Genomic DNA, 26476 nt, shown 5'->3' with positions numbered 1-26476 from the left:
AAAACACTTTTAGGAGATCTATAGTATTGATTAAGAGACCTAAAGAATGGGAGGATAACTTTCTAGGCCTCTTTACCTGGCATCCATAACTCTTCTCAGGCCACACCCTTCACTGGCCCTTGCTTTGCACCCTATCCCCCCCCCTCCCTGCAATGTGTCCTTAAATTCTGATTATGCCTGTTGTTTGACTGGATAGAGGATAGAGATGGGTGAGTGCAGAAATTACCTACTGCACAAAGGTGAAATTTGCACCCATTGACAAAAGTCCCCCTGACTACCGTATTGGTGGGGATCGCATCCATATAACAGCAAAGTGGCAGCGGTTGATCCTCAGGCAACCTGTTGTGCAAAACAGATGCCTGTAGATTACTAAAACAGCAGGTGTTTGTTTGTCCTACCTGTTCCAAGAAACAAGACGTGGTATTTTCCATCTGCCGCATTGACACGGTCGACAGCAATCTTTGTATATTTGTAGTCTGTGCCTGTGCGGATTATTAGTGGCCTCTTATGGACTGGATAGATGGGATTAAACATCAAGGGATGGTTCCTGATGAAGGTGACCACATCATCTGGAAACTCCTTGGTGGTCCGTATGTTGGGTGTGAAGGCTCCTCCAGGACACTGTAAAAGAGGCACTGGAAGTCATCACTTAGTAGCTATACCAAGGACCTTTCAATTCCCAGTTCTTTTAAATACCCCCTGAATTGCAGAAATGTGCATTAATTCTCCTTTGTCCTTGGGATAAGGCAGGCAAATCTAAATCAATACGAGAGCATGAGCTGGCATTCAAGCGTTTCAAGGTGTACTTAAGCTTACTTCATCAAAATATGATTTCATTCCCGTGCCCTTAAAGCTGTGTTTGAAGAACCGTAACTACAAAATTCCAGTGAATCCTAAAACTGAATTTGTGAAGTTCCTGCAAATAATATATTTGTGGTGGGAAAACAAACAACCTACTGCTAAATGATACCGACTTGTTCCAGTAAGAATATTAATTAACCTGATGTTGATGCCTATCAAAATGCCAACCTAGTCGCCATTTAATTTGACGGATGCAGAAAAGGCTGCACATCCCTTTACGTGGCTACTAATCACCCACAATAATGTATACTCAAAAGCTGGGCTGGGGCCTTTAACTTGTCATTTGCTCCAGAATGGTACACCAGGACACATAACTGACCACAGATGTACACATGTAACGTACTGAATCTCAGAAGCGATCCCTCTTGCTGTTCTGGCTTCTGGGATAGCTGCGCAGCCTGCATTTGCTCCATAAGACGCACACACATTTCCCCTTACTTTTTAGGAGGGAAAAAGTGAGTCCTATAGAGCAAAAAATACGGTACATCATTTTGGGGAATGGGCTGTTTCTAACACCAGAAACGGGAAGGAAAGGACAGGCCAGGGAAGGACTGCTTTGTTGATCTATTCTGAGGTTTATTATACTGCAAGGACAGTGACAAATCTTAGTGCAGCTGCTCATCTGACTGAGTCTCAAACAGTGTGGTGACCAGGCCCGTCATAGCAACGCTGCATTTTAACAGCTTCCTGTAACTGCTGTAAGAAGGGAATGATTGCAAGATATGTCAGCACTCACTGGGAAACCACAATACAGGCTAAAATGTCCTTGAAAGGCAATGTCAAAGTCAAGACAGTTTAACAAGGTTCTACATTTTGCTTGAGCAAATTATCTGATTGCCAGCAGCTGATGAAAGTATAAACTTCCAAAATAAGAAAGAAAAGAAAGGCAAAAAAAATAAAAATGCAATCCTGTTAAGCATCAGATTGTCTTGTTTTTGTTTTTTTCCCCACCTGTTGTGAGGATTGGAGGTGCAGGTTCCCTACATCCACGGCCACAATTCTAGCTGCTGTTTTAGCATGCTACTTCTGACCCTCTGACTCCTTTCTACTGTTTCAGTATGAACTGGAACAGCCCAAGTAAACCCATCTTATTCATAGAATCATAGAATCATAGAATCATAGAGTTGGAAGAGACCACAAGGGTCATCGAGTCCAACCCCCTGCCAAGCACCTGATTTACACTCCACTTACTTCACAAAACCTTTCCTGGGCCATCATAGCCCCACGGACTCACTCATTACAATATGCTAGTGGCCTGGGAACTGCAGTGACACCAGTCTTTCCTGAACCATAGGGAAGAGATAGCCAATGTGGCACCCTCCAGCTGTGGTTGGACTACAACTCCCACCATCCCTGACCACTGGTCCTGCTAGCTAGGGATGATGGGAGTTGTAGTCCAACAACAGCTGGGGACCCACACTGCCCTAAAACTAAACCTCAGTTGTAAAGGACATGTAGGGGGGTCAGGAAAAGGAGGGCCTTCCAGGTTAGAGGCTGAGAGTCACAGTGGGAGTGCAGACTCAAGACAGAGGAGTCAGAGGTTGTCCTTGCTACCCGGCAGCAGGGCAGTCCGAGCCCTGTTGGCTCGCCTCCTCCTCTGACACCCCCCTCGAGGAGAGTCCTGCACGTTGCTGAGAAATGGGCCAGACAGGCTCATACTCTTGACGCAGCCTTCGTCTGCTTGGGAGGGATCCAGACTGAGAGGCTAGAGGGGGAAGGGAGGAGGGACCAGTGGTCAGTTTCAGCAATGTCTCAGTTGGATTAAGATGTGTTGCTATTTTAGGTTAATAAAATGCTATTTGCATCCCATGCTTTCCTGCCCTGTGGATCACCTGGGCTCACTTGAGAGCTCCTTGACAGGCTAGTCTAACTCAACAGAAGGCAACTTCATTTATCCAACTTTTACTTTACTTTCACATTGAGGGACCAGAGTGGTACTGTACCCGATTCCCTCGAGACAAGTTCCAACAATGCTCAAGAGAGAAAAATCTGTTCCATCTATTTTATGCACACAGAGAGAAACATCACAATCCATGCCAGAAATGGCCAACTTATTGATCACACTTATACATGATGTAAACAGCATTATTAAATGTGATTCCTTGGCAGAATTATTTATACATTTGTCACGGGGCAATTAATACACCAGGGAGACAAAATAAATGGGCCTCAGACCATGAAAAATGACGAGCCTCTTGTACTACTTCAAAGCTACACCTCTATTCTATTCTATTCTATTCATAAATGCAGAATTAGAGACTGATTGATGTAGGAGTTCAGCCTTGGTATGAAAGAGAAGTAACTGGCAGACATAGACACAAGGTAGAGTGTTCTAAGATGGTAGGACTTTAGTTGGTAAGTTGTCGTCTCATGACTGAGTTATCTCATTCATGTCACAAGCACCATGTCTGTGGAAAGTTAATATGCCAAGTTTCTAATGTAGCTTTTTCCTGGTCCAGCTATTTTTCTGCATTTAGTGAGTTATGCACACACTAAGAGGTGTGCAGGAAATATTCAAATATGCAATCCCTTATTTGCTGTACAATTCTAGGAGGACTTGAGTTACTACCTAATGCTTTATCTACACATATGGTTTGGCCGTAAACTGCTCATTTAGGACAGGGATAACTAATATGATGCTCTCCAGCTGTTATACTGCAGCTTTCACCATCCCTGACCATTAGTCATGCTGACTGCGCTGAGGAGCATTGGAGTCTAACAACATCTGGAGGACTCCTATCTCTGACTGAGATGAGCAAACTGGCTTTGCTATCTTTTTCCATAACAATTAATAATGGCTCAATTAGGTCCTTTGGCAACGGGCTGATGCTTTGTTAATGTAAAGAAGAAAGTGCTCTCATGAGCTTTTTCAGAGGCTTCTGCTCACTGAAATGGAATGGTGAACTAGGCAAAGCTCAGGCTGATTCGAGAAGCCAGCACCAACCTCCTACTCATTTCAGCAATAGTTTTACGTGGATTTGAATATGTAACATATTCACTGGGCAAAAGCCAAGCCTTGCAGACTTGGCATTCCTGCAATACATACCAGTCATTGCAGATATTTCTTCGACGATTGAAACATTAATGATGTAACATACTGGTTCATGCTGGGCTGGCGGCTGTGTTTTAAATCTTGTTAGTCAACTGGACTTTATACAAATCATGTCATAGAATACGTTATGAGCCTTACATCATTCCTTGTGTAAGGGAATATTCTTTGCGTCCAGTGACTATATAACTGGTTCATTTCTTTAGGGTATAGAAGAGTTTGCTGCCTCCAGATAGTGATTATTTCAAAGTTGTTTTACGTCTGCAATAAGCCATTCTTTCTGCCAGTTAAGAAATGCAAAGCCAAATAATACAGGAACTCATCTCGGCTGTAACCGAATAACATACCTTTCCCCGGCCAGTTTGCCCTGGGCATACCCACATGCTTTTCTTGGAGATGAATGCTATGTTGCAGTTCCTAGGAGAGGGCTGTTTTTCGAATTGAACAAATACGGGAATGTTTTATCCTCTTCCAAGCATGACCCCCTGCTTAAGATGTGACCACAGGAAAAGTACAGTGTTCTTAACCGTTAGTCTTCTGTCAAACGTAAGAACCAAACTGCATATCCTAAAACCTCACATAGCACAACCTTTCCCAGACTGTACCACTTTGGAGGGTCATGGGTTTGAGCCCTGCGTTGGGCAAACGATTCCTGCATTGCAAGGCATTGGGCTAGATGATCTTTGTGGTCCCTTCCAACTCTACAATTCTATGATTCAATGACCCCAAGGCAGTATATTGCTAATAATGTCTGTGATATTGTGTCAGAAGCTGTTATTCTAATAGGATTACTCTATTTAAAATATTCATAGAGCACAAATGTAACTTTAACATGTAATTTTGTTATGTATATTTGCTTTGAAATTGCTGATTTTATTCATATTTTGATAAATTCCACATCAATTTGTTTTACTTTTCCTGATTTTTTAAAATGCATATTATATAGTAGTATCTCAGTTTACGAACTTAATCCGTTCCGGAAGTCCGTTCTTAAACCAAAAGCGTTCTTAAACCAAGCCGCGTTTTCCCTAATGAGGCCTCCCGCCGCCAGTGTCCTTCCACCATTCGGATTCCATTCTTAAACCAAGGTAAAGTTCTCAAACCGGGGCACTATTTCCGGTTTTGCGGAGTTTGTAAACCGAATCGTTCTTAAACAGGACTGTTCTTAAACCAAGGTACCACTCTATATCTTTTCTAGGTAAACTGCTTATGGGTTTTTTGTTTTGTTAATGTTGTTGATCAAATAGTCTCTCAAACTTTTCAAATAAATAAACAAATGGATATGTGTTAATTATTTGCTTGCATAAAAATGTCCCAACACACCAGTCCTAGGCACAGATATGGTATACATACATAGTATCTCATTGCGTTCCATTCCTTCTGAGCTTGGGAAGAGAGTGTATTTTAGAAGCTATATTCTTTCATATAACTCAACTTTAACTTTTGCATATGGAACATCTGTCTTTTTCCGGAAGCATTTGAACAATCCCAGGCCCACTAAACTTCCCTGCAAAAGGAGTAACTTGATTTGTATATCCCAAGAATACTATTAAAATAATGAACCTCTGCAATGCAAGCTATTCGTTACTATGATCCTTCATTCACCTTTTATCTGTTAAAAATGGCTTAAAGTGTAACCTGCATTCATCTTTATGTAAAGCCGCATTGATACGCTTGGCGCTAAAGGGAATTCCATTTCACTTGTGTCTAGTACTGCTCGCCGTCAAAAACCCCAGATGCAGGAATCGGATCTGTCTAAGCTAATCAAATTATTTTAATCATCAGTGCCATTAACAGCCATTACGCTTCGGTTACAAGTTTATCAGCAAAGCTCTCATTGCTAATCAGCAGAGTAACTGATCTTTGCTAACAAGGCTGCTGCACTTTCTCTATCTGAAATCACTGAAATGTTATTGTAAGTTCCCCCAGGACCAAGAAAAAGGAAGACAGGATATTGAGGAATAAATTGGCCATGACCTTAGTAGAGAGCTGCAATGTCATTCATTTGCTGCTTAAGGAAAACCAGTGTAAGCTATTACCTTCTCCTGTATCTTGGGAAACTGCAGTACATATGAGGTTGCCCTCTGAACACTGATCCGTTTAACCCAGCGCTACTTCAACGGGCAGTGGCTCTTCATCTTCTCAGGCAGATCTCTGAGCCAATCTAGCCATCACAATGAATGGTGCTATCCTAAGAAAGCTTGTGGAGATTTGAGTCTTACAGAGCTGGCCATGCATAGGATTTCAGTCTGAAAGATGGAGACTGAACTGCATGCCCTACTGCTGAGCTCCTTGCTGTTGTCACCGCTGTGTCTGAACATGTAATTATTTCCTATGCGCAAGGAGGAAAGCGGAGTAGCTGGCTGGTTGGCTGTGGCCAGGAGAAAATGCTAAATGAAGGTTGGGGAGCCTAAGCCTCCGCAGATGAGTGTCTCTTTCCGGCCCTTGAGACCACACCCCTCATTAGCATTGCTTGGCACTCTCCTCGGGTGCAACCTGGTTGCAATGTGTACTTGACCTCTGATAATGCCTATTGCCTGCTTGGATACAGGACAGAGAGGCCGTGTGTGATTGTATGCAGAAACTATCCCACTGTAAAAAGGGGACACGGGCCTTCATTGTCCACTTTTGCCTCTGGCCGCTGACTGCCATTGATGGGTAAAGGTAAAGGTACCCCTGCCCGTACGGGCCAGTCTTGACAGACTCTAGGGTTGCGCGCCCATCTCACTCAAAGAGGCCGGGGGCCAGCGCTGTCCGGAGACACTTCCGGGTCACGTGGCCAGCGTGACATTGCTGCTCTGGCGAGCCAGAGCCGCACACGGAAACGCCGTTTACCTTCCCGCCAGTAAGCGGTCCCTATTTATCTACTTGCACTTAGGGGTGCTTTCGAACTGCTAGGTTGACAGGCGCTGGGACCGAACAACGGGAGCGCACCCTGCCGCGGGGATTCGAACCGCCGACCTTTCGATCGGCAAGCCCTAGGCGCTGAGGCTTTTACCCACAGCGCCACCCGCGTCCCTGTGCCATTGATGGAACTGCCCTCATAAGGTCAAACAGAAGGTACCATGGCTCTCAGGCTGAAGAAGGTTCCCCCTTGCACTAAATCAGCTTGAAATCATAGAGTACCACAAGAAAATTGTCTCAGTTCCTCCCCCTTATCTATTTTATCTTTTCTTTCAGTCTTGTCACAAACAGATAGCCCACCTTTTCCTAAGTGAATCCAGAACTTTTAAATGTTTTTGAACATTCTTCAATGTTTTAAATAGGTTTTTATTTGACTTTAAATTGTACAGTTTTAACATAGTGCTGCTTGCCGCCCCAGGCTCCTTTAGGCAGAAGGGTGGGATAAAAATCTAATAAATAAATGAAACTTCCCTAGATAAGTCACTTCCATTAGCTAAATGTTTTTACAGGGCCTTAGTTTGCCTCCCTATGCTGTAGATGACTGTCTTCTAAAAACAGCTATCTTCTCTCTAGGCTAAACACACTGCAGAACTATCCACTTCCCCAATTCTGTCAAAATCACCCACAGCTTCCTTTTATCAGCTTTACTGCCTCTTAATCCTGGCCAATTTGTCCACATGCCTTCTGAAATGTGGCCAAATGAAATAAAACCGAAGGGAGCAGTCCGGGAAGAGACCAAAGCGATGCTGAGTGAAGGATCATGCCTAAGGCTGAAAAAGATAACACAAAGGCGAGTTGGACTTGTAAAGCCATGTTTAGATGAGTACTTACAGTCCCGGGTCGTGGATAAGGAATTCTTCCCTGATAGGGAATCAACTGGTGGTTTGGCCCCTCCTTGTGTGCAAACGGCCCATTGAACACTCTCTGGATATCAGACAAGTGATACACACAGACTGCTGAACCTTTAAATACAGAGCTGGGGAAGAAAAAGATACAAAAAAAAATCTGTTCATGCTACCTTCTTGTTATTGTGCACACAAAATCATTGACACCATTCTAGCTTGCTTACAGAATCAGTTGCAAAATGAAGTATTTAAACTGGGGCGGCCGAAGGTAGCTCTCGGTCTCCTCAAAGGTCCTGAGGTGACTTACTGTAGGCTGGCGAGGATTTCTGGCTCCTAGTAGCAGCCACAAAATGACTCTTTCCTGGCCAAATTAGAAAGAAATGAAGAAAGCTTTGGGGAACCTGGAGTGGAAGGCTGTGAGCTACATTCCGGCATTCCGCTCTGGTACTCAACTTCCTGGATTCAAAATTATTTAATTTTAATAGTATATCTTTTGCACCCAGTTCCCATTGGTGGATCTCAAGGTTATACTAAAATCATCATCATCATCCTGCAAGCCCCAAGTCTGCCACTCTTGCTTTCTACTGTTTTTGTATTCTGCACTGCATTCTGTATCTAGCAACATGTCATATCATTGTGGTGAGTGTTTCCTCTGACTGCACAATATTTTATTTTGCTTTGCTCAAGACTGTGATAGGTCAGTCTTTTGAGGAACTAAAGAGTGGGTGGTCCAGCCTTGCAGTAAATTGGACCGGGGTTTTTTAAAAATGTTTTTTCCTGGTCATTGATTCTGTAATAAACGTTCCTGGAGACATCCCACTGTCTAAGTGCAGAGTCACTTTCAAATTCTGTTGGGAGAAGTTCTTTAGCAGCTGATAGAACCATTAAGCTCATGCTGTGATCCAGCACCACAGCTTCATCCAACCTGGGGCACTCCAGTTGCTTGGATTCTAACGCCCATCAGTTTGAGCTGTGCTGGCCTTGGCTGGCGCTGGTGAGAGTGGTAGTCCAATACATCTGGAGGGCACCAGCTTGGCAAAGGCTGCTATACCCATTTATGTGGGTATATTAGGTTGAACTCAAGGGAACTTACTTCCGAGCAGTCATGTATAGGACTGCACTTTTGAGAGATTGAACTAGATGATGTTATGAAGTCAATTGCTCCACCTGCAATATTGGAATTAACAGTAACAACATTTTTGGAAGATTGGGAAAGGTTATGGAAAATTGATTTAAAAATTACAGATTGTTCTTTGCTGAAAGAAAATTATATGAAGATGATGTATAGATGGTATACGACACTAGTGCAGTTAGGAAAAATGTACAAAACCAGTTCAAATTTATGTTGGAAGTGTAAGAAAAATGAGGGGACATTTTACCATATGTGGTGGGATTGTAATGAAATTAAGAAATTTTGGGAAATGATATACAATGAATTGAAGAAAATGTTCCATCTAACATTTGTTTTAAAACCTGAAGCATTTTTGTTAGGGATTGTAGGAAAACATCTGTAAGGAAGCTGAAAAACATCTTCATGTATGCGACAACAGCAGCGAGAGTCTTAATAGCACAAGGATGGAAGACTGAGGAAATCCTGACTCAAGAATTATGGCAAGAGAAACTGATGGACTATGCAGAACTGGCAAAATTGACACATAAACTACGGGACAGGGATAACTGTGACTTTAAAGAGGAATGGGAACCTTTTACAAAGTACCTAAAGACGCAACAAAGTGAATTGGACTCCTTGGCAGGCTTTGAATAAACACTCACAAATTTTTTATTGATAATAATAAGTTAGATAAATTAAGGACTTATACAATTCTGTAACATGCAGAGAATAGCATTCATAGAGAAACCAGAGACTGGAACTGAGGGAAGTCAGGGGTGGTGGCAGGTTGTTTATGGGGGGAAGGGGGGAGGGGGGGGAAATGAGGGGGGGAAATAATGATGATATGTTTTAAGATATTTTAAGATATTTAAGATGTTTTAAGAGTGTCTCCACCCCCATCGTTCAGCCCGGACACAGAGATCCAGCGCCGAGGGCCTTCTGGCGGTTCCCTCATTGCGAGAAGTGAGGTTGCAGGGAACCAGGCAGAGGGCCTTATCGGTAGTGGCGCCCGTCCTGTAGAAAGCCCTCCCATCAGATGTCAAAGAGATAAACAACTACCTGACATTCAGAAGACATCTTAAGGGAAGTCTTTAATATGTAACACAGTATTGTTTTTAACACTCGATTGGGAGCCGCCCAGAGTGGCTGGGGAAACTCAGCCAGATGGGAGGGGTATAAATAATAAATTAATAATAATAATAATAATAATAATAATAATAATTTGTTTTGTTGAATTACCTAATAAAAAATTAACAAAACAACAAAACAATAACAACATTTTGTTGTGTTTTTCAAGTGTCCAAAGCCCTTCGCCAGCACTATTGAGTTGTAATTCTTACAACAACCCTTTAAGGTAAATCAGCATTATTATCCCCATGCGAAGGATTGAGACTGAGGAGAAGCATCTTGCCTAAGGCCACCTAGTGACTCTGTGGTAGATGCAAGATCCATACAGGATTGTTGTAAGGATTAAAGAAGATTATGAGGAAATACTTTGAATGCTCTGAAGTATTACATTTCTATTGACTATTGACAGCCGCTTTACTTAGAAACAGGGATAAGTAAATTCTAAATAAGATTAATGAAATGTCGATCTTGGTAAAAAATAATATATATTTTTTCATTTCCCCCCAATTTTTCTGAAATAGATTAAATTAAAGCCGAGGCTGAAAAACACGAGAACCCAAAAGGAGACCTGAAAGAATGCAGAGTAATAGAAACCCCTGACTTTTCAGTTGCTTCCAAATGTCTGCACACAGAATGGCTAAGAGGTAAATGGGCTTCATTAAAGGGGTAATTAGCTTTCCCAGGTTGATTACAGAGTTAAAGGATGCAATCTTGGACTGCAGAAGAATTTCCCACCATGTTTTTGATGCATCTTGTTTAATCTTCATTCTCCAGTTTATGCAAATATATCTGCTGAAATGCTTATCATGGCAGCTCGAAGCTAAACACTACAACAAAGTTTTTTTTTAAAAAAGCAACTACACTTAAGCAAATTAGAATTTAATTAAGGCTGCACTCTGAATGATTAGATGCAAATCTCATGCCACTTGGTGATTCTAGACGTTAATAAAATCAGCGATATTGAGTTGGGAGTAAGTGCATTTGAGACTGGAGTTTAAATGTAAAACACATAGATATTTATGTTTGGTAAGACAGTTTAAGATGTAGGACCTTGTGGGGGGAAGGGGGGAGGGGGGGAAATGAGGGGGGGAAATAATGATGATATGTTTTAAGATATTTTAAGATATTTAAGATGTTTTAAGAGTGTCTCCACCCCCATCGTTCAGCCCGGACACAGAGATCCAGCGCCGAGGGCCTTCTGGCGGTTCCCTCATTGCAAAAATTTACATTGTATCTTCCTTACCACCCAAATATTCCCTTCTCTGTACCACCACTGAAGCATGAATATGTCCATGCTGTACAAGTGGATATGTTCTGTGTGAGTCCTTCTTCAAATTTTATGGGAAATGCTGCCAACAGAATGCGGAAACAGAATGTGCATTTTGCTGGCAGTGCTTATTCACTTGTAGCCACTTTGCTTTTCTAAACATTAATCAAATTTTACATAGTACGGTATGAAGCTGTGTGGAGGGGGCTAAAAAATGTCTTTCAGAAATGGAATGGAAATTGGCCCCTGCAGAGAGGAATATAATTGCTCCCATAGTGTTGATGGGCCTCCAGAGACCTAAAGCAGTGAAGTGGCTGCACATCACAGAAATTCCCTCTTTAGTCCAAGGAATAATGTGCTAGACCTGGAGGCATATCATGTAGGCAGATGGAAGTGGCAGGAAAGCCTGCCTCTTAAGGAGGGCAATTCATGTTTCCGGAAGTGGCCTCTTCATGCCTTGTGGAGCAGCTAAGGATCGGAGGTAGCAGGAAGCTGTCTTGCCGACAAGCAAGTGCAAATGATTGCAAACGCCAGTCCTCTCACAGTGTGTGACATGAGTAGCTGCTCTGTATCAAGGTGCTGGTGCCACAACTGGGCATTCAGAAGAGCAAGACCCTTTGAGTAAGGCGGCTCCATTTAGCTATCCTAGTTGATAGTCATTGACAGGCAGATCCATCGTGAAATGGACAGTTCCTTTTCTAAAGCCACCTGCGTGAGAGGCCATCCCTGCAAATTGTGGTACAACTGCTGTAAGAATTACCTATTTTCTCTCTGTGTGAACAGCTGCTTATTTTGTCTTCTCTGGATGCCTCTCAATACAATCCTTAAGGAGGAATGTTGTAAAAGTGCCGCAGAAATAAGTGCCCAAAGGAACCATCTCAATGGCTCTCTACCAGCACACATACATGCATTTGGTGACAGTAGGACATGGCCCAGCCAGGCCAACTAAGCTTCCCACTCATGTGACAGAGACCAATGCCCATGTATACACCTTGGGTTCCTTCACACTACTATGTTCTACCTCTGCAGGCAGAGGCCAGTTGCTGAGGACCACAAGTGGGGAGACTGCTGTCTCACTGAGGTCTTGCTTGTGGGCTTCCTATAGGCTTCTGGTTGGCTACTGTGAGAAAAGGATGCTGAACTAGATGAGCATTGGGCCAGATTCAGCCTCTTCTTAAGTTATTACCTCTGAATCGGTCTCAGGGTGGGTACGACCAGAGGGTCCTAACCCACTAGTTTCTCTGCACATCCGCTGTGTGCACTGAAGAGGGCTGCTGTGTTCACAAAAACAGGGTTTGGCCTAAAGTGCAGCCTAGCTGGAACCAAACAAGCATACGTGAAATGGAAGGCTGTTAACATCCTACATGTGAGATAAAAGAGCTTTTAATAAGGTGCCTAAAAAGCCAAGTAATATACGATGCACTTAAACACAAATGGCGCTGCCATTATGTTGTGTACATGAAAGCAGATGGATCCTAGGCTTATGTTGGAACAGACAGGAAAAAGCAATAGGAATGTACATTGCCTGCACTTTCTTATGTGAGAACCAAAAACAAAAAGAAAGAAACAACTAAAAACACCATTTAAAACAACAACAACATGGGCTCAGAAATGCAGAATATTTACCAGACACTGGACTATGTCCTGCATTTCAGTGCCATACAAACCTTACATCAGGTTCTAATCTGATATTAAAGTTTTCAGCTTACTGACCCTTCCCTTCCCTCTCTGAAACTTGCAAGATGAGCAAATCTGATTCAACATCACATGTGGGTTCCAAGGAACAATGTACCAGGATCTATTGTCCTAAAATCACTGTTCCGTTGCTCATAAAAGTGTGAGCATAAACCAGGTACAAAATGCATTAATCACTTCAGGCTATGCACCCTATGTTGAATTTATTATGTTTTCTTCAGCACAAAAAAAACCTGATTCATTTCAGAAACACCCATAGAAACATGGTCTTCAATTAAAACTAATTACAATCCTGTGTTCTAACATGTATCTGCTGTTTGGAGCATGCAGAGGTTGAAAATAAAATAGGCTCTGCTGCCAAATGAAATCCATTAAGACCTTTAGTTTTAATTATACTGCATGTTTGGAATGGTGTGTGTGTGTGTGTGTGTGTGTGTGTGTGTGATAAGAGAGAAATCCTTAGGGTCTTGTGGAGAAAGAAACGTACAGCAGCATAAACTCCTCCACACAGGACAGGAAACATCTCCAGGGCTTGGAATAGAGTCAGTGTTCCCTTGCTTACCACCTTATATGGCCTGCCTGAGCCTAACCCATTTTCCACTTCGCCATATGCATTAGGCAAACCAATTTCTAGCTCACACATACTGCGTATGTAATCATAATTGTGGTCTTTCTGCCCCCCTGCCTCTACTCCTGCTGGTAAACTTTATTCTTTCACTGTTGACAGTTGCTCAAAAGAAAAAAAGGAGGCTCAGCTTCTTAAATGATACCTTTTTGATTGCCAAGCAATTAAGAAAGAAAGAAAATTATCATATTTATTAGTCTGATGACAACTGAAAATGCATGCTACCAATGTAATTTGGTGATGTGCCTAGACAGGGAGCAGTTTCAGATTATTCAGTACACACACATATAGTACAAACCAAGCTCAATGAAAATTGAGCTGTTAAAGCATTGGGCGGTGGGTCCTTTCAATTTGATTTGTCTTTTGACAGTGAAGTGTCTTACTGTATTTTTTGAGCCCAAGGGACAGAGTGAGTTAGAATTTAAATTATAGGTTATAGATCACATCACTAAGAGATACCTAACTGTTCTCTGTTGTCAACAAAACAGCTACAGTGTTGGCTGATACAGAACAACAGGTAAGAAGGTAGGGAAAGGTTCATCTCCAATTTTAGAACGACATTCATGAAAAGCAATGAGAAGATGGCAGACAAAAATGTCTTCCAGTTAACAAATGTGTGGAAGCCATTTATCTGACCCAATGCCTATTTAGAGACGTCGCTGGAGCACGTGAGACCAGACACATGGGAAAGGTTGAAATGCTGCTCCAGTATCGTGTGACTGGACCAGAGGGAACGTACGATGAATGGTTTCAGGGGGAAACCTCATAAGAAGCTTGGAGAGGTGTGCGCGCAGAAAGCTCTCACTTTTTTCATGGCTGCAATGCCACCCACTGTGCGGTCGAGGGGTCTGTGCTTCCCACTCTTCTCTTTGCTGCATCTCTCGCTCTACCCCCCATTGCCTCAGGCCCTGTGGTCCCCAGAAGTCAGCGAATGAAGAAATACAGTCCTGGGGCTGGAAAAGGTCCTCCATCCCTGGCCTAGGGCAATCAGACCACCACCTTCAATGTCAGGATGCAGCTTTATTGTACAGAAAGCCTTTGGGTGCTGCTATTCCATGATAAAAGCTATACTGTAGTTAAAGCTTTTAGTTAAAGCTCTGGTTTTCCCAGTAGTGATGTATGGAAGTGAGAGCTGGACCACAAAGAAGGCTGATCGCCGAAGAATGGATGCTTTTGAATTCTGGTGCTGGAGGAGACTCTTGAGAGTCCCATGGACTGCAAGAAGATCAAACCTCTCCATTCTGAAGGAAATCAGCCCTGAGTGTTCACTGGAAGGACAGATCCTGAAGCTGAGGCTCTAATACTTTGGCCTCCTCATGAGAAGAGAAGACTCCCTGGAAAAGACCCTGATGTTGGGAAAGATTGAGGGCACAAGGAGAAGGGGACGACAGAGGACGAGATGGTGGGACAGTGTTCTCGAAGCTACCAGCATGAGTTTGACCAAACTGCAGGAGGCAGTGGAAGACAGGAGTGCCTGGCGTGCTCTGGTCCAGGGGGTCACGAAGAGTCAGACATGACTAAATGACTAAACAGCAACAACAACAATTCCATGATAATTTAAATTACGGCAGTATTGGAAACATTTGCTTGCCATGTTATATAAAACCCTGAACTATTCCTTTGTGCGGATATCCCCTTAGATGAGAGGCAATTGTAAAACATGGGAATCGCCTCACCACAACTTCTCTCAGGCGTAATATTTAATCTGTGGATTTTCATTCACAAACGTGCAAGATTACCTGGATGTTGTGAAAATGCCATATATCAGCGTTGTTCTGGGGTTATCTGTTTCTAGCAGGAACACATCCTCTGTGGGAAAGAAGCAAAACAGAGGCTGAATATATCTGAATGTGATTTCCAAACTGCGCCACGCATACCCTGACCTTATTCCATCTGAAGCCAATGGAATTTTTTGTTTAGGCTACAAACCCATGTTGCACAATACTTTTATTATGTCACTGACAAGATAGTCTGTCTGAGGGAAGGAGGAGAAAAATGTTTAAAAGTGTATGTAGCTTATATGATAACCAAATTGGTGCAAGTTTTAAATGGATGACTCCCAATCCTTGATTGCCCTGAGGACATCACTTGCTCTATGATCCTGAAGGCACCTCAGTGCAAATGCAAAAATCAGAGGGAAATTAGAGGAAAAAATATTTTTTCTGTTTAGAAATTGCTACAATTATACACTTTAGCCTGTAATGTGGATGTATCTGAATCTGTCATTTTAGCTTATAATGTGTATTATAATGGCTGATTTTGTTCATGGTTTGATTCTGATTTTAGCACTGACTTTCATTGACAATTTTAATACATATTTCACATGCTTTGTAAACCACTTAGAGGTTTTGGCCACAACAACTAAGCAGGAAATAATAAATTGTACCTAATTCATCAAAGTACGTTTCTGTGCCATCGTCATCCATTACTGAACACACAAGTCTTGCTTTCAAATAAGTTGTCCACTTGTTCACAAGGCTGCGTTGTCCACCAGTGTCATTCTGGGGGTGGGGGGAGCAGAGAAGAAACCACTTACTAACTCCAAAAACTACGCAGACATCTACTAGCACTTTCAACATTAGTTAGTGAGGTGTTTTTTTTAAAAAAATATAATAATCATGAAAATACACCAGCATTTTACTGTCAATTTCTCCTAAAACATGCATTTTTGCAAAGCAATCTTTTTCACCACACGTATATATATTCTAACACACGAATTTTTGTACATATTACTTGGCTGAAGAACTGCTTTGCTAAATCTGGAGAAGTGTGAATTTCAAAAGATGACTGTGTTTTGGTTCTGTGTTTACCTCTTACTGTGAGTGGAAGCAGAACGATGGGGGTGGAGACGCTCCTTCAGGTATACTGGACTGAGGCCTTTTAGGGCTTTAAAGGTCAGCACCAACACTTTGAATTGTGCTCGGAAACGTACTGGGAGCCAGTGTAGGTCTTTCAAGACCGGTGTATGTGGTCTCGGCAGCCACTCCCAGTCACCAGTCTAGCTGCTGCATTCTGGATTACTTGTAGTTTCTGGGTCACCTTCAAAGGTAGCCCCACATAGAGCGCATTACAAAAAATTCCTGTTGCTGACTTCTAGTGAGGTCATCAGATACAGAGCATCACGCACATCCATCCCATGTTCTTTTGAAGCCTGGTTTTGCAAGTTTTGGCATAGACAAATGCAAGTGGAATTGTGCCCCGGGACTTTTAGCAAGTCATCTGGGTTTCATTATGACAATAATGGTTTAATAATATTTAGTGTTTTCTGCCTCTGGGTGCCTTCACAGCAACAACAACAGCAACAACAAAGAAGAACCAGATAAAAGCACAAGAGGCCTTTTCCATTGCTCAGCCCCACCATGGAAATGAAAAGACCCAACTCACCAACCAGTTAGACCATGTGCTAGGGAAACTGTTTGTACCAAGGAGATTTGTGATGCCCAGAAGAAGGACCCTACAATATCATCAATACTTGCTTAGAGCCAGCCGGCCCTGGGCCTTAGGCAACTAGCTCTGATTAAGAATCAAAGATGAGTCTACTGGATAAGACCAATGGCCCATCTAATTGAGCATCAGGCTTTCACAGTAATTAATCCACTCACTAGATACCTGTGGGAAATCCACAAAAAGGACTTAAGCACAAGAGCACTTCCCCCTCATACAGTTTGAAGTAAAATCGACTCATTCCTGCCTTCCTTCCTAAAGGAAAGCACAGAACTATATCTAATTCCAGCCATTTCCAGAGATGTCTGTGGATGCTGCTCCCCCCTTCTGTTGAAACATCATCTCTAGTTATGCAAGGGAGAAGTGATCAAGCAAGTCAATAATGCTAAATAGAAGCTCACGGTAAATGTAGACTCGAGCAGAATAATTTTGCTGACTCAGGCAACTACTCCACCGCAGGAACACTGTGCAAAACCAGGCACAGGGTATTGACAGCTGTCCTTCCTACACCACTCCCTGCTTACCGGGCATATTCTAGCAATCATAGAGTGGATCTGCTTGGTGCTGCCACTGTTGTCCGTCAGTTTCTCCTTGAAAAAGAAGTATACTTTAGCATCGTTGGGGTCAGTGCCATCTGGGATGAGGTGGGCATCCACAAACACAGGCTCTGAAATGACACAAAAACATGCACCATGGAGAGTAAGTATCTACACCACAGACCAACTCTGCAGAAGCCTGCAACAAAATGGGACTCCCTGTGGTCATACTGCTGTTGCCTGCTGTGAGCTGTGGGGAATGTATATTCCAAAAGTCTGATTTGTTACCTGCATGTCAATTATTAATAAATTTATCGAGTCTAACTCAAGAGTCCTGGAGAAAAGGTTTGCTTCAAGATACATTTTCCAAGCATCTTTTTGTCTGAGAAATTATTAATTATGCAAAGTTTACTTTCTCTCCTCTTTCTCTTGTGTAAATTGATAGATTATTTGATTGAGTGAGGCACATTGCAAAATAGACTTAAATCTTAACTTTGAAATCCAAGAAATTTGAAAAGTGTTACTTAGTTTCGAGAGTACTACCTTGGAGTTTGGCTTGTCACACAAACCACATTGCAGATTACACGTCACCTGAACAGAAATGTGTAAAAAGACATGAATACATAGTGTTGGATAGCAGATCAAATACCATGGCTGACAAATCACATGCCTGATATAGTCTGATGACCCATTTGAAAAATTGTATATATTGAAACTTCTCAAATTTGCTAATCAATTTGTCAAATGTGCCAAATTAATCTCTTGTGATTTGTAGTTCTGTTTGCAGAAAAGCCAACCAAGCTTACTTATCTGTTTATAAAAGCATTTCCATGTCACCACTTACGTGCTGCAACATGCACAACAATGAAACTCAAAACCTCAAAGCCTCTTACCACTCAGCCATTTGGAATTGTGTTGGTCGGTCCTCACAGCATTCCGTCTGGTTAAACTGCGGAAAATGGCAGCGTCGGTCCCCATGAAATCAATGTACATCCCTGAAAATAGTTCTTCATCTGCAGAAAGGGAAAAAGAGGGGGGAAATAAATGCATCCTCATTTACTTTGGGACAAATTCAGCAGTCATTTCCTATTTGATCCACGCACACTTTCTAATTCTGTCAGAAGTGGGATGAGAGCGGGGCCTTCCCTCTGACTCACGATTCCAGGTCTGCAACGGAGCATCCCATCCTCATGGAAACCTTTGGGCAACCATATAATTAAACAGAATAGCGTAACCAACCACAAATGTGGAGGAAATGTTTCGCGTGGAAGATCGTTTAGTGGTTGAAGTTGCCGGGGGAGTCAGTTTCGGAAGATGGAAAAAATTAACATGATGCTACTTCCAACAGAAACAGCCATCCCAGTTGATGTGCTAGAAAAGTGGCAAAGTGGGGTGAAGGAGGCTCGAAATAGTTTTGTTTCTGGTGTGGGTAGGCAACGCAGCAGACCAAAGCCACACCCTAGTTCAGTCTCATGGGTGATAGAGTCTAGAGCTATAATCAGGAGTACAACCCGACCCTCAGCATACTTTGCGTTCCCAAGGGCCCCTGCGCAACTGTGCACCCTAGCCACTTACTGTGGCAAAGGCAGAGACTGTCTGACTGTTTACTCCAAGTGACAATCGTAGCAAGGGGAGATGAAGAAGCAAAGATGAGCAAATAAAAGCACACGGCTGAGGTGAACAATGAGGAGGCCGTACCAAAGCTCCTGCTACTGGAGTTCATTAAATACTTGAGTTTGCTAAATACACTGGAGTTCATTAAATAAGTCACGGCTTGTGTTCTGGTGTTCATAGCTAGTGGTCAGAGATGGGGAAGCTCAGGCTTGGGGGCAACATATGGCTCTCCAGGCCTCTCCCTCTGCTCAAGACTCTCCCCAGGTCACAACCCTCCCAAGCCACACTCCCTCCCCACCGGTCACATCCTTCACCATCCCTACTTTGCCCCCTCCTTGAATTTTTTCGCCTGGCTGGAATGTGTCCTTGAATTTTGATGAAGAATCTTGCTTGCCTGCATGGGGGTGGGGGTGTTTAGAAACCAGTCTGTTGTACAAAGAAACATTCACATTCATTGCTCTGCCTGTTTTTGCCTCTGGCCCCACCCATCACATGGGCCCCAAAAGGGTTGTCCAGAAAGAAATGTGGCCCTCAAGCTGAAAACTTTCCTCTACGCTTGCTGTAGATGTCTTCCTCCATGGAAATGGGGGCCAGATAGGAAACCTTTGTAGGCAAACAGCCAATCTCTGTGGTGACCAACACACAAGGAAGAGGATTCAAGAGTCCTGGATCCCGAAATGAGAAATTCTGAATCTGGGCCATTTTGCCTTTGTTTCCCTTCATGTATGATGAACATCTGACAATACCACTGGCCCTTCCGGTCTTCTCAAGGGGCAGAGGCTTGAGAAAGAACTGTGAGCAGAGGGCTGTCCTTTTTCCATTCTCGGGACCCCCTGGGAAACTCACCAAACCCACTGCACCCAGAGCTGGGTGTGGAGAGTGCAGCTGCCTCTAAGGAGGCACAGCAGTGGGCATCCTGAGGATACACCACCCAGCTTGCTGCCTGCCCATAAAAGCAAACTCTGCCCATGGGGTGTTAAAGAAGCTGAAGGAGAAGCAGGCAGAGGCCAGATAAAGAACAATGAGCAGAGGGGGGCCTATTTGTATTAGCAATGTACTAATGCAATGTTTTTATATGTTAACTGCATTTCTAAATATTTATGTTTCTTTAAGTTGTTGGTTGTTGTTTCAGTTTTCTGCACACCGCTTAGAGATTTTTTAATATATATGTTTAGAGATTTGCGGGGGGGGGGGGGGGAGACAGGGACACACATCTCAATTTCAGTGTGGCACTCTGCAGACAGATGCCACAGGAAAGATCTAGCCTTGTAACCTTCAAGTTTCAACCAGCTAATAAGACTGAACAAAAGCTGAACATATTAAATTGGAGCCAAAGTGAATTTCAGTCTCAAAATGTTTCCGTAAAGGGAATTAGGCCTGTAACCTTCACTTGTAATAACAGGATTATGGCCCAAAATTCTTTTGCGCTGAAGGATTCGGCTCATGTATCACAAAGTGTGTACACTGTTCATAGGTATGAATTACAATTCCCCTCCTGTCTGGGGCCCTCAACACAAGTCTGGTGGGTTGGCGAGGCAGTTCACAGAACCAAACCATTAGCAAAAAATAATCACTCACTTTTACGGTTACTGTGAAGAACTGGCTGAATTCCCTCCCCTCCAATGGTATCTTTTTTACTTTGGTTTGCAGATTGCCCACCAGCAACAAGAAATGGCTATTCATCCACTTAACTATTGTTAGTTGCTGTCAAGATCACCAACTCAACACCCACTCTTCAGGCAATCATGGACAACTTTCAGCCTCAAGGCACCTTCCGTTTTCTCTCTTTCAACAAAAGCAGCACGGAACCTGTTGCCGAGAGACAGGGCAGCAGCCGAAAAATGAGCTTTGCTTCTTTGCCCAGGTACATAGAAGCAAGATGGCTTGAGTCATATTGTACAGCTTTAGCACCAGCCTTGAGTGCAAGTGAAGATGGAAAGTTTAAAGCAGCTGCAGCCAATGTGGTGCCTTTCAGGTGTTCTTGGGCTACAACTCCCAACAGCCCCAGTCAGAGTGGCCAATGGCCATGTATGACAGGGTCCAACAATATCTGAAGGTCACTCACAACAACATCTGGCTGCCCCTGGCATAGAGCCTGAGTTCAAATAACTTGCCTCTGCCAGAGGCTCACCAGTGCCTTCTGTAGATCTCTGTAAACTGGATCTCTGTAAACTGGATCTCTGTAAACTACGGTTTGCAACCATGAACCCGTCTTGGGAATAATGCTCCCTTTCCTCTTCAGCACATATCCCATCACACTTTAATCAGCTTTAATCACAGGCTAGCTTAATAGCCAGGCATTTATTTATTTAAATGTAAGTCAATGGCCTGCCTCTTTCCCCCATAAAAGCCTAAAAGTGGCTTATAAAAAAACAAAAGCCTAAAAACCGCAGTAAGTGGGATGAAACATTTCAATTTAGTAGGACTAGTTAATATACAGGGAGGCAGCAGCAGCATACTAATGTCAGCAAACTCAATAGCTACAGAATATTTGCCAATTAGTCATCTGAATTGGCCTGTCAGTTCTTATTGTGAAGGCAGCTCCATAGCAGAGATGCCACCATTGAAATGCTTCTGCTCCTGTTAGGCAGCTACTAGCTCCAGGTGATCTTCCAGTAAAAGTTTCCAAGCTGTCTTAAAACCACAGATATGGTGGCATTTGAACTAGTGGTATTAATAACTGTATCATAAATTGGTATTCTCATAATGAGGCTATTACTGGATTGTAATTGAAAACTAATCAAAATTATTATAAAATAAAATAAAACCACAGATATGGAGAACGACTTTTAGGTCTGATAATGCACACTCCTCCTTGACGTAGGAGATCTATAGGGATAACATTCCCAACCGATGGCTGTTCAGTCTCTGCCTGAAGGTCTCTACCATGTGAGAGAGTATGGCACCCAAGTAAATGGTTCCATTGTCAAACTGCTTTTCTGATTAAAACAGGGGCAAGGAACCTTTGGCTTTCCAGAAATTCTGAAACACAGTTCCCATCATCCCTGGCCATTGGCCATAGCTGCTGGGCATGATGGGAGTTCAGCCAGAGAGGAGTCCAGACTACACCTCTCTTCTGCATCAGCCTAGAGCTTGTACAGTGAAAATTAAGTGCAATATTTCCCTCCTCTTCTGCCCAGGTGAGCAAAGGCACTAATGTAATACACATGATGTCCTGTTCTGTCTTGCTGCTCCCTGGCTGGGAGGTAGGATTGTTCCCTTAATCACTTGCCTACCGAAAGGGGGACAAGTCACTCAACTGGTGGATGGAAAAGATGTGCTCTGTCCATAACAAGGCCTGGATGTCTAGCAAAAACACTGGGACCAGAGCTATTGCCAAGCTCTGAGCCTGCTGAGAGGGAACAGGTTCATCTTCCATCTCCAGTTCAACCATCAACCTATCCATCTTGTCTGGATTAAACATTAGTTTCTTTACTCATTCTTAGGCAAGCAGTTTCTCAGCTCTAGCAATTATTCATAGCGGACCCAGCCATGGGAAGAGGAGACAAAACCAAGGAGCCATCGGTAGTCTTAGCTATAATTAATATTAAATGATGTTCCTGTCTTAACCATTTGCTTATGTTCTCATGTGAAACTAGAGTTTGAGGCAGATTTACAGACCATGGTTAAGAAAAAATCTAGTTAATTGCTATAATCCCTGGCCCTTGACCATTCTGGTTGGGGTTGATGGGAGCTGTGATCCAAAGATCTGGAGACCACCATGTTGGTTAAGCCTGGTGAAAATGCGTATCTCAACTATAGATGGATAACAAGGGAAGGAAAAGAAGATGTACCCTAGATGGATGGGTGGAAGGAAGGAATGAAGGAAGGAAGGAAGGAAGGAAGGAAGGAAGGAAGGAAGAGGAGGTATTGTATGTTCCTGAAGCTGGTTCCTGATTTGTATACCATAGTCTGCCAGTGTTTTGTCTGCAATGAAACTAGATGTCCTTGTTCAAGCTTCTCAGTAGGGCTCGCATCTACAATCTCAGGATCACTCTACTGACCTACAGGTCCTACAGAGTTGTTGTAAGGATTGTTGTAGGAGAAGGGCTTTGGACACTGAGAAAAGGCTATATAAATCTGAAACACATTTTAATTAACCTTTCCACTGCAAACACAATTACCCCATATTTTCCTGTCATTGATTTCCTACAGGATTGCCTGTTACAGCTCAGCTTTATAGTTCTCACAAAGCTCTTATGTTTATCTCTGATCCAGTTTTTTAATATAAAAAATTAAACACTGGAAAAGAACGGTGCTATTCTTAATCCCACTGCATACCAGCTTTATTAGTTATGTCTTAAGCATTCCAAGAGCCTACTTGTCTAATCAGGCACCAATAATATCTGTCAGCTCCACTTCCTTTTGGCTTAATTGTTAAATTCCCCCAAACAATTTGTCTTAGTGAGTGCAGTACCAGCTCACACACTTTGGTATTGCTTCTCTCCAGTGCATACCTGATAAAATCTTAGAATCATTTGCGGTGGAAGAGAAAGAACACACAATTAAGTTTTTGGTTTTTTTCCATTGCCAAAAAGATAGAAAACAAACCATAAACCAGTATTGAAAACCATAGTTTGAATATGGATATGAGGACAACCTGTTAGTTAACCATGGTTACCAATGGTGCACATATTACTCTACACCAGTAAAGGAAAGGAGACCAGAGGAGGAGGAGGAGAAGTTACATGTTATGGTAAACCATGGTTTGCAGGAAGCCAGCATTATATTTGCACCAGACTGTACTGATATATATGTTGAAAAGGTTTAGCTGTTCAAGATGCAAAATTATAACTTGTATTTAAAATCATGTTGATGTGTTTGCATTTGGCTATGACGGATTTTAACACAACTTTCATTATTTATCCTGTTCCCAGTGAACTTTTAGGGTTTCATTAAAAAAAATTCAGTTGACCACCAGTGAATCCCTATTTCTTCATTAGAATAAACGTACATATTTCAGAGTGCTACTGTTGTTGTTGTTTTTAAACTCCTAGGAATAGTGGGAGCTGCCACTCTACAGTATCCCCCCCTTTTCCTTTCTTTTTTGAAATATTCATCTGGCAACCCAGTGCAGAGGTCAAACAAATGATCCTCTTCCCGCTGCCAAACGCCTGTTGATCTTGGTGTGAGCAGAAGGCCTAAAGCTACAAGACATGCTACACTGAAATCACAGAGCTAAACAGCCTCTGCAGTTTGTTTTCAGTTGCTACGAAGGACAAAAACCGTATGCTAAGGTCAATGGCATTCTTTGCTTTGTCCAGGAGAATCTGAAATCCGGACAACGACGGCTTTCTCCTTTGGCTAGGAACGCCAGCGTGCTGTGCTGCTGGCTTAGGGACGGTGGGATTAGATACAGAGTCATGATCCTAGACTTTTGAATCAAAGGTTCTTCCTGCCCCCTGCTGAAGACAGTGCAACTCTTTGCATCCATAGTAGAGAAAGTTGCTGCTGATACATTCATAGGGATGGGGAGGAAATTTGATTCAGCTCACATTTAAAGGCAAAGCTACCTAAATCGCACTTCCTGAAACAATAGGTGAACTGAAGCAAAAGACAGAACTGAAGATTTGCAAAATTTTGCAATGCAGTTCTCCATCCGAATGATGCACACAAAAATGTATATGCTAGTTAAAGTCACGTGCCAAAAAATGCACTACATCAGGAGAAATCCCTTGGTGAAAGTGTGTACTTTGGGCAGAAATTCACACTAAAAGGCTGATGAATCTGCATGAGGACTTTAAAATAATGGCACGCTGATATGTAAACGTGGAGAACTGAACACAAGGCAGGAAAAAAATGAGCAAGGAAGAGAAACTGCAATTTACAGTTCTGCCCATCCCTATTTGAAAATCACGTGTAGGCAATACTGCTGTGGGAATAAGTACACAGCCATTTCCAGCCAAGCAACTAACACAGCTCTGATGATAACTTGAGAACTGTGAACAGCCAAAGGGGAAAAGATTAGATACAAACACACCTGTTTATATAATCATTTGGATGAAACAAATAAATTCAAGATATTATCCAACCTCCAGAGAGGTCTATTATGCCTCAAAGCTTATCTTTCATCCCAAAATAAAATTCCTATCATTTCTTTCTTGGGACATCAGTGAGGGATGAGGTCACAATGCAAATGGACCAATTTTATTGGGAACATTTCTTTTACTAGACTAACCCGTCCTGGGGCCTTTGATCAGCTGCTCTGAACTCTAGTACAAAAGCGAGGTATGTAACATTGAAAGCAAGCCCTAGTTTGACTGAAAAGCATATGGGTGAAAGATGGGGAGGGGTGAGGGACATGCCTGAAAGCCCCACCCACTGCTGCCCATGTCTGCTCCACTTTCAGGCCTTCTTGTGTCTCAAGAGGGATTCTAAGCATGTTTGTCAAGGTTCCTGATCTCAACACAGGAAGGTCTGGAACTCAGGGCACACAGGGAACATTGGCGTCAGGACCTGCACACATGCCATTACCCTCCCCACTTTTGAGCCACACAATTTTAAGTGAACATCTGAATGCAACTCAAATGAACCAGCATTGATGAGCCAGTAGAACTTGGTCCAGTTCCAGCATCTGATAAAGCGTGATGGAACTGACAAAGTGGGCTCTACTCCAAGACGATCCTGGTGTCTCAGTAAATCTGTCACAATAAATATGATAATCTTTATAGCAGAATAGGGCTTACTGTGGTTTGGACCAAAAGATTTATACCTCAGCTTTATAATAGGGTACAGTTGGAAGCAGAGGAAGACCGCTGGGAACAGAGGAGGAATTGCTGAACGCTTGAATTCAGGAGCCTTGGATTCACCATGAAACTTTTAATGTGTGGCAGATTTAACCAACGTCATGATCCCCAGGCCATATATGGCAGACCAGCCATATCAAGCTGCAAAAGCCATGTGCTGTTAGGTGCTTTTAAACTTAGAGTTGACATGCTGTCAACAGGTAACAAGGTAGGCTTGCCTTACAAAGGCCATCAGGCTAATAGCATCTGTGTATAGAGTATTTGCAGCAGAAGAAAATCTGGGGGAAATTCCTTTGGGAGGAAGGGTGGGATATAAATTCACTCATTCAATAAACCTGAATGTGAATTAAGTTAACTTTGCAGAGGAACATGGGGCAAGGTTCAATTCATTTTAACTTTAATTTTAGTGCAATAATTTATGAACATATAAGGGTTTCATTAAATTAAGCTCTGTGGCCATTGCACTGACAATTTTTACTGATCTTAAAAGTTGGATTGCTGTTTAAGTTTAAGTATCACAATTATTGGGAAGAATAAATATAGCAAGTGCTTATGTTACACTATATGTGTGTTTTGATATTTTCTCAGCCTTCTTAAGTATATTTTATACTTTAGCAGAGCAGAATTCTGTAGAATTCAGAGGGCTGGGGG

The 26476-nt window shown here is 42.6% G+C and overlaps 1 protein-coding gene across 2 annotated transcripts in view; it reads right to left on the bottom strand.

Moving 5' to 3' along the window:
- The window catches only part of SEMA3C (semaphorin 3C), a 122480-nt gene that overhangs the window by 25858 nt on the left and 70146 nt on the right, over positions 1 to 26476 (bottom strand). For both annotated transcript variants that reach the window (XM_083399640.1, XM_083399641.1), the window contains exons 7-12: positions 18359 to 18478; positions 17454 to 17596; positions 15872 to 15986; positions 15225 to 15294; positions 7646 to 7790; positions 399 to 621 (exon numbers count right to left, since the gene is read on the bottom strand). In XM_083399640.1, the coding sequence (XP_083255766.1) occupies positions 399 to 621; positions 7646 to 7790; positions 15225 to 15294; positions 15872 to 15986; positions 17454 to 17596; positions 18359 to 18478 (816 nt within the window). The remainder of the gene's footprint in view (positions 1 to 398; positions 622 to 7645; positions 7791 to 15224; positions 15295 to 15871; positions 15987 to 17453; positions 17597 to 18358; positions 18479 to 26476) is intronic.

Source organism: Podarcis tiliguerta (assembly GCF_965153285.1).
Source record: "Podarcis tiliguerta genome assembly, chromosome: 10".
Classification (NCBI taxonomy): domain Eukaryota; kingdom Metazoa; phylum Chordata; class Lepidosauria; order Squamata; family Lacertidae; genus Podarcis; species Podarcis tiliguerta.
Note: the sequence above shows the minus strand (reverse complement) of the source record. Positions and strands in the feature narration are given on the sequence as shown.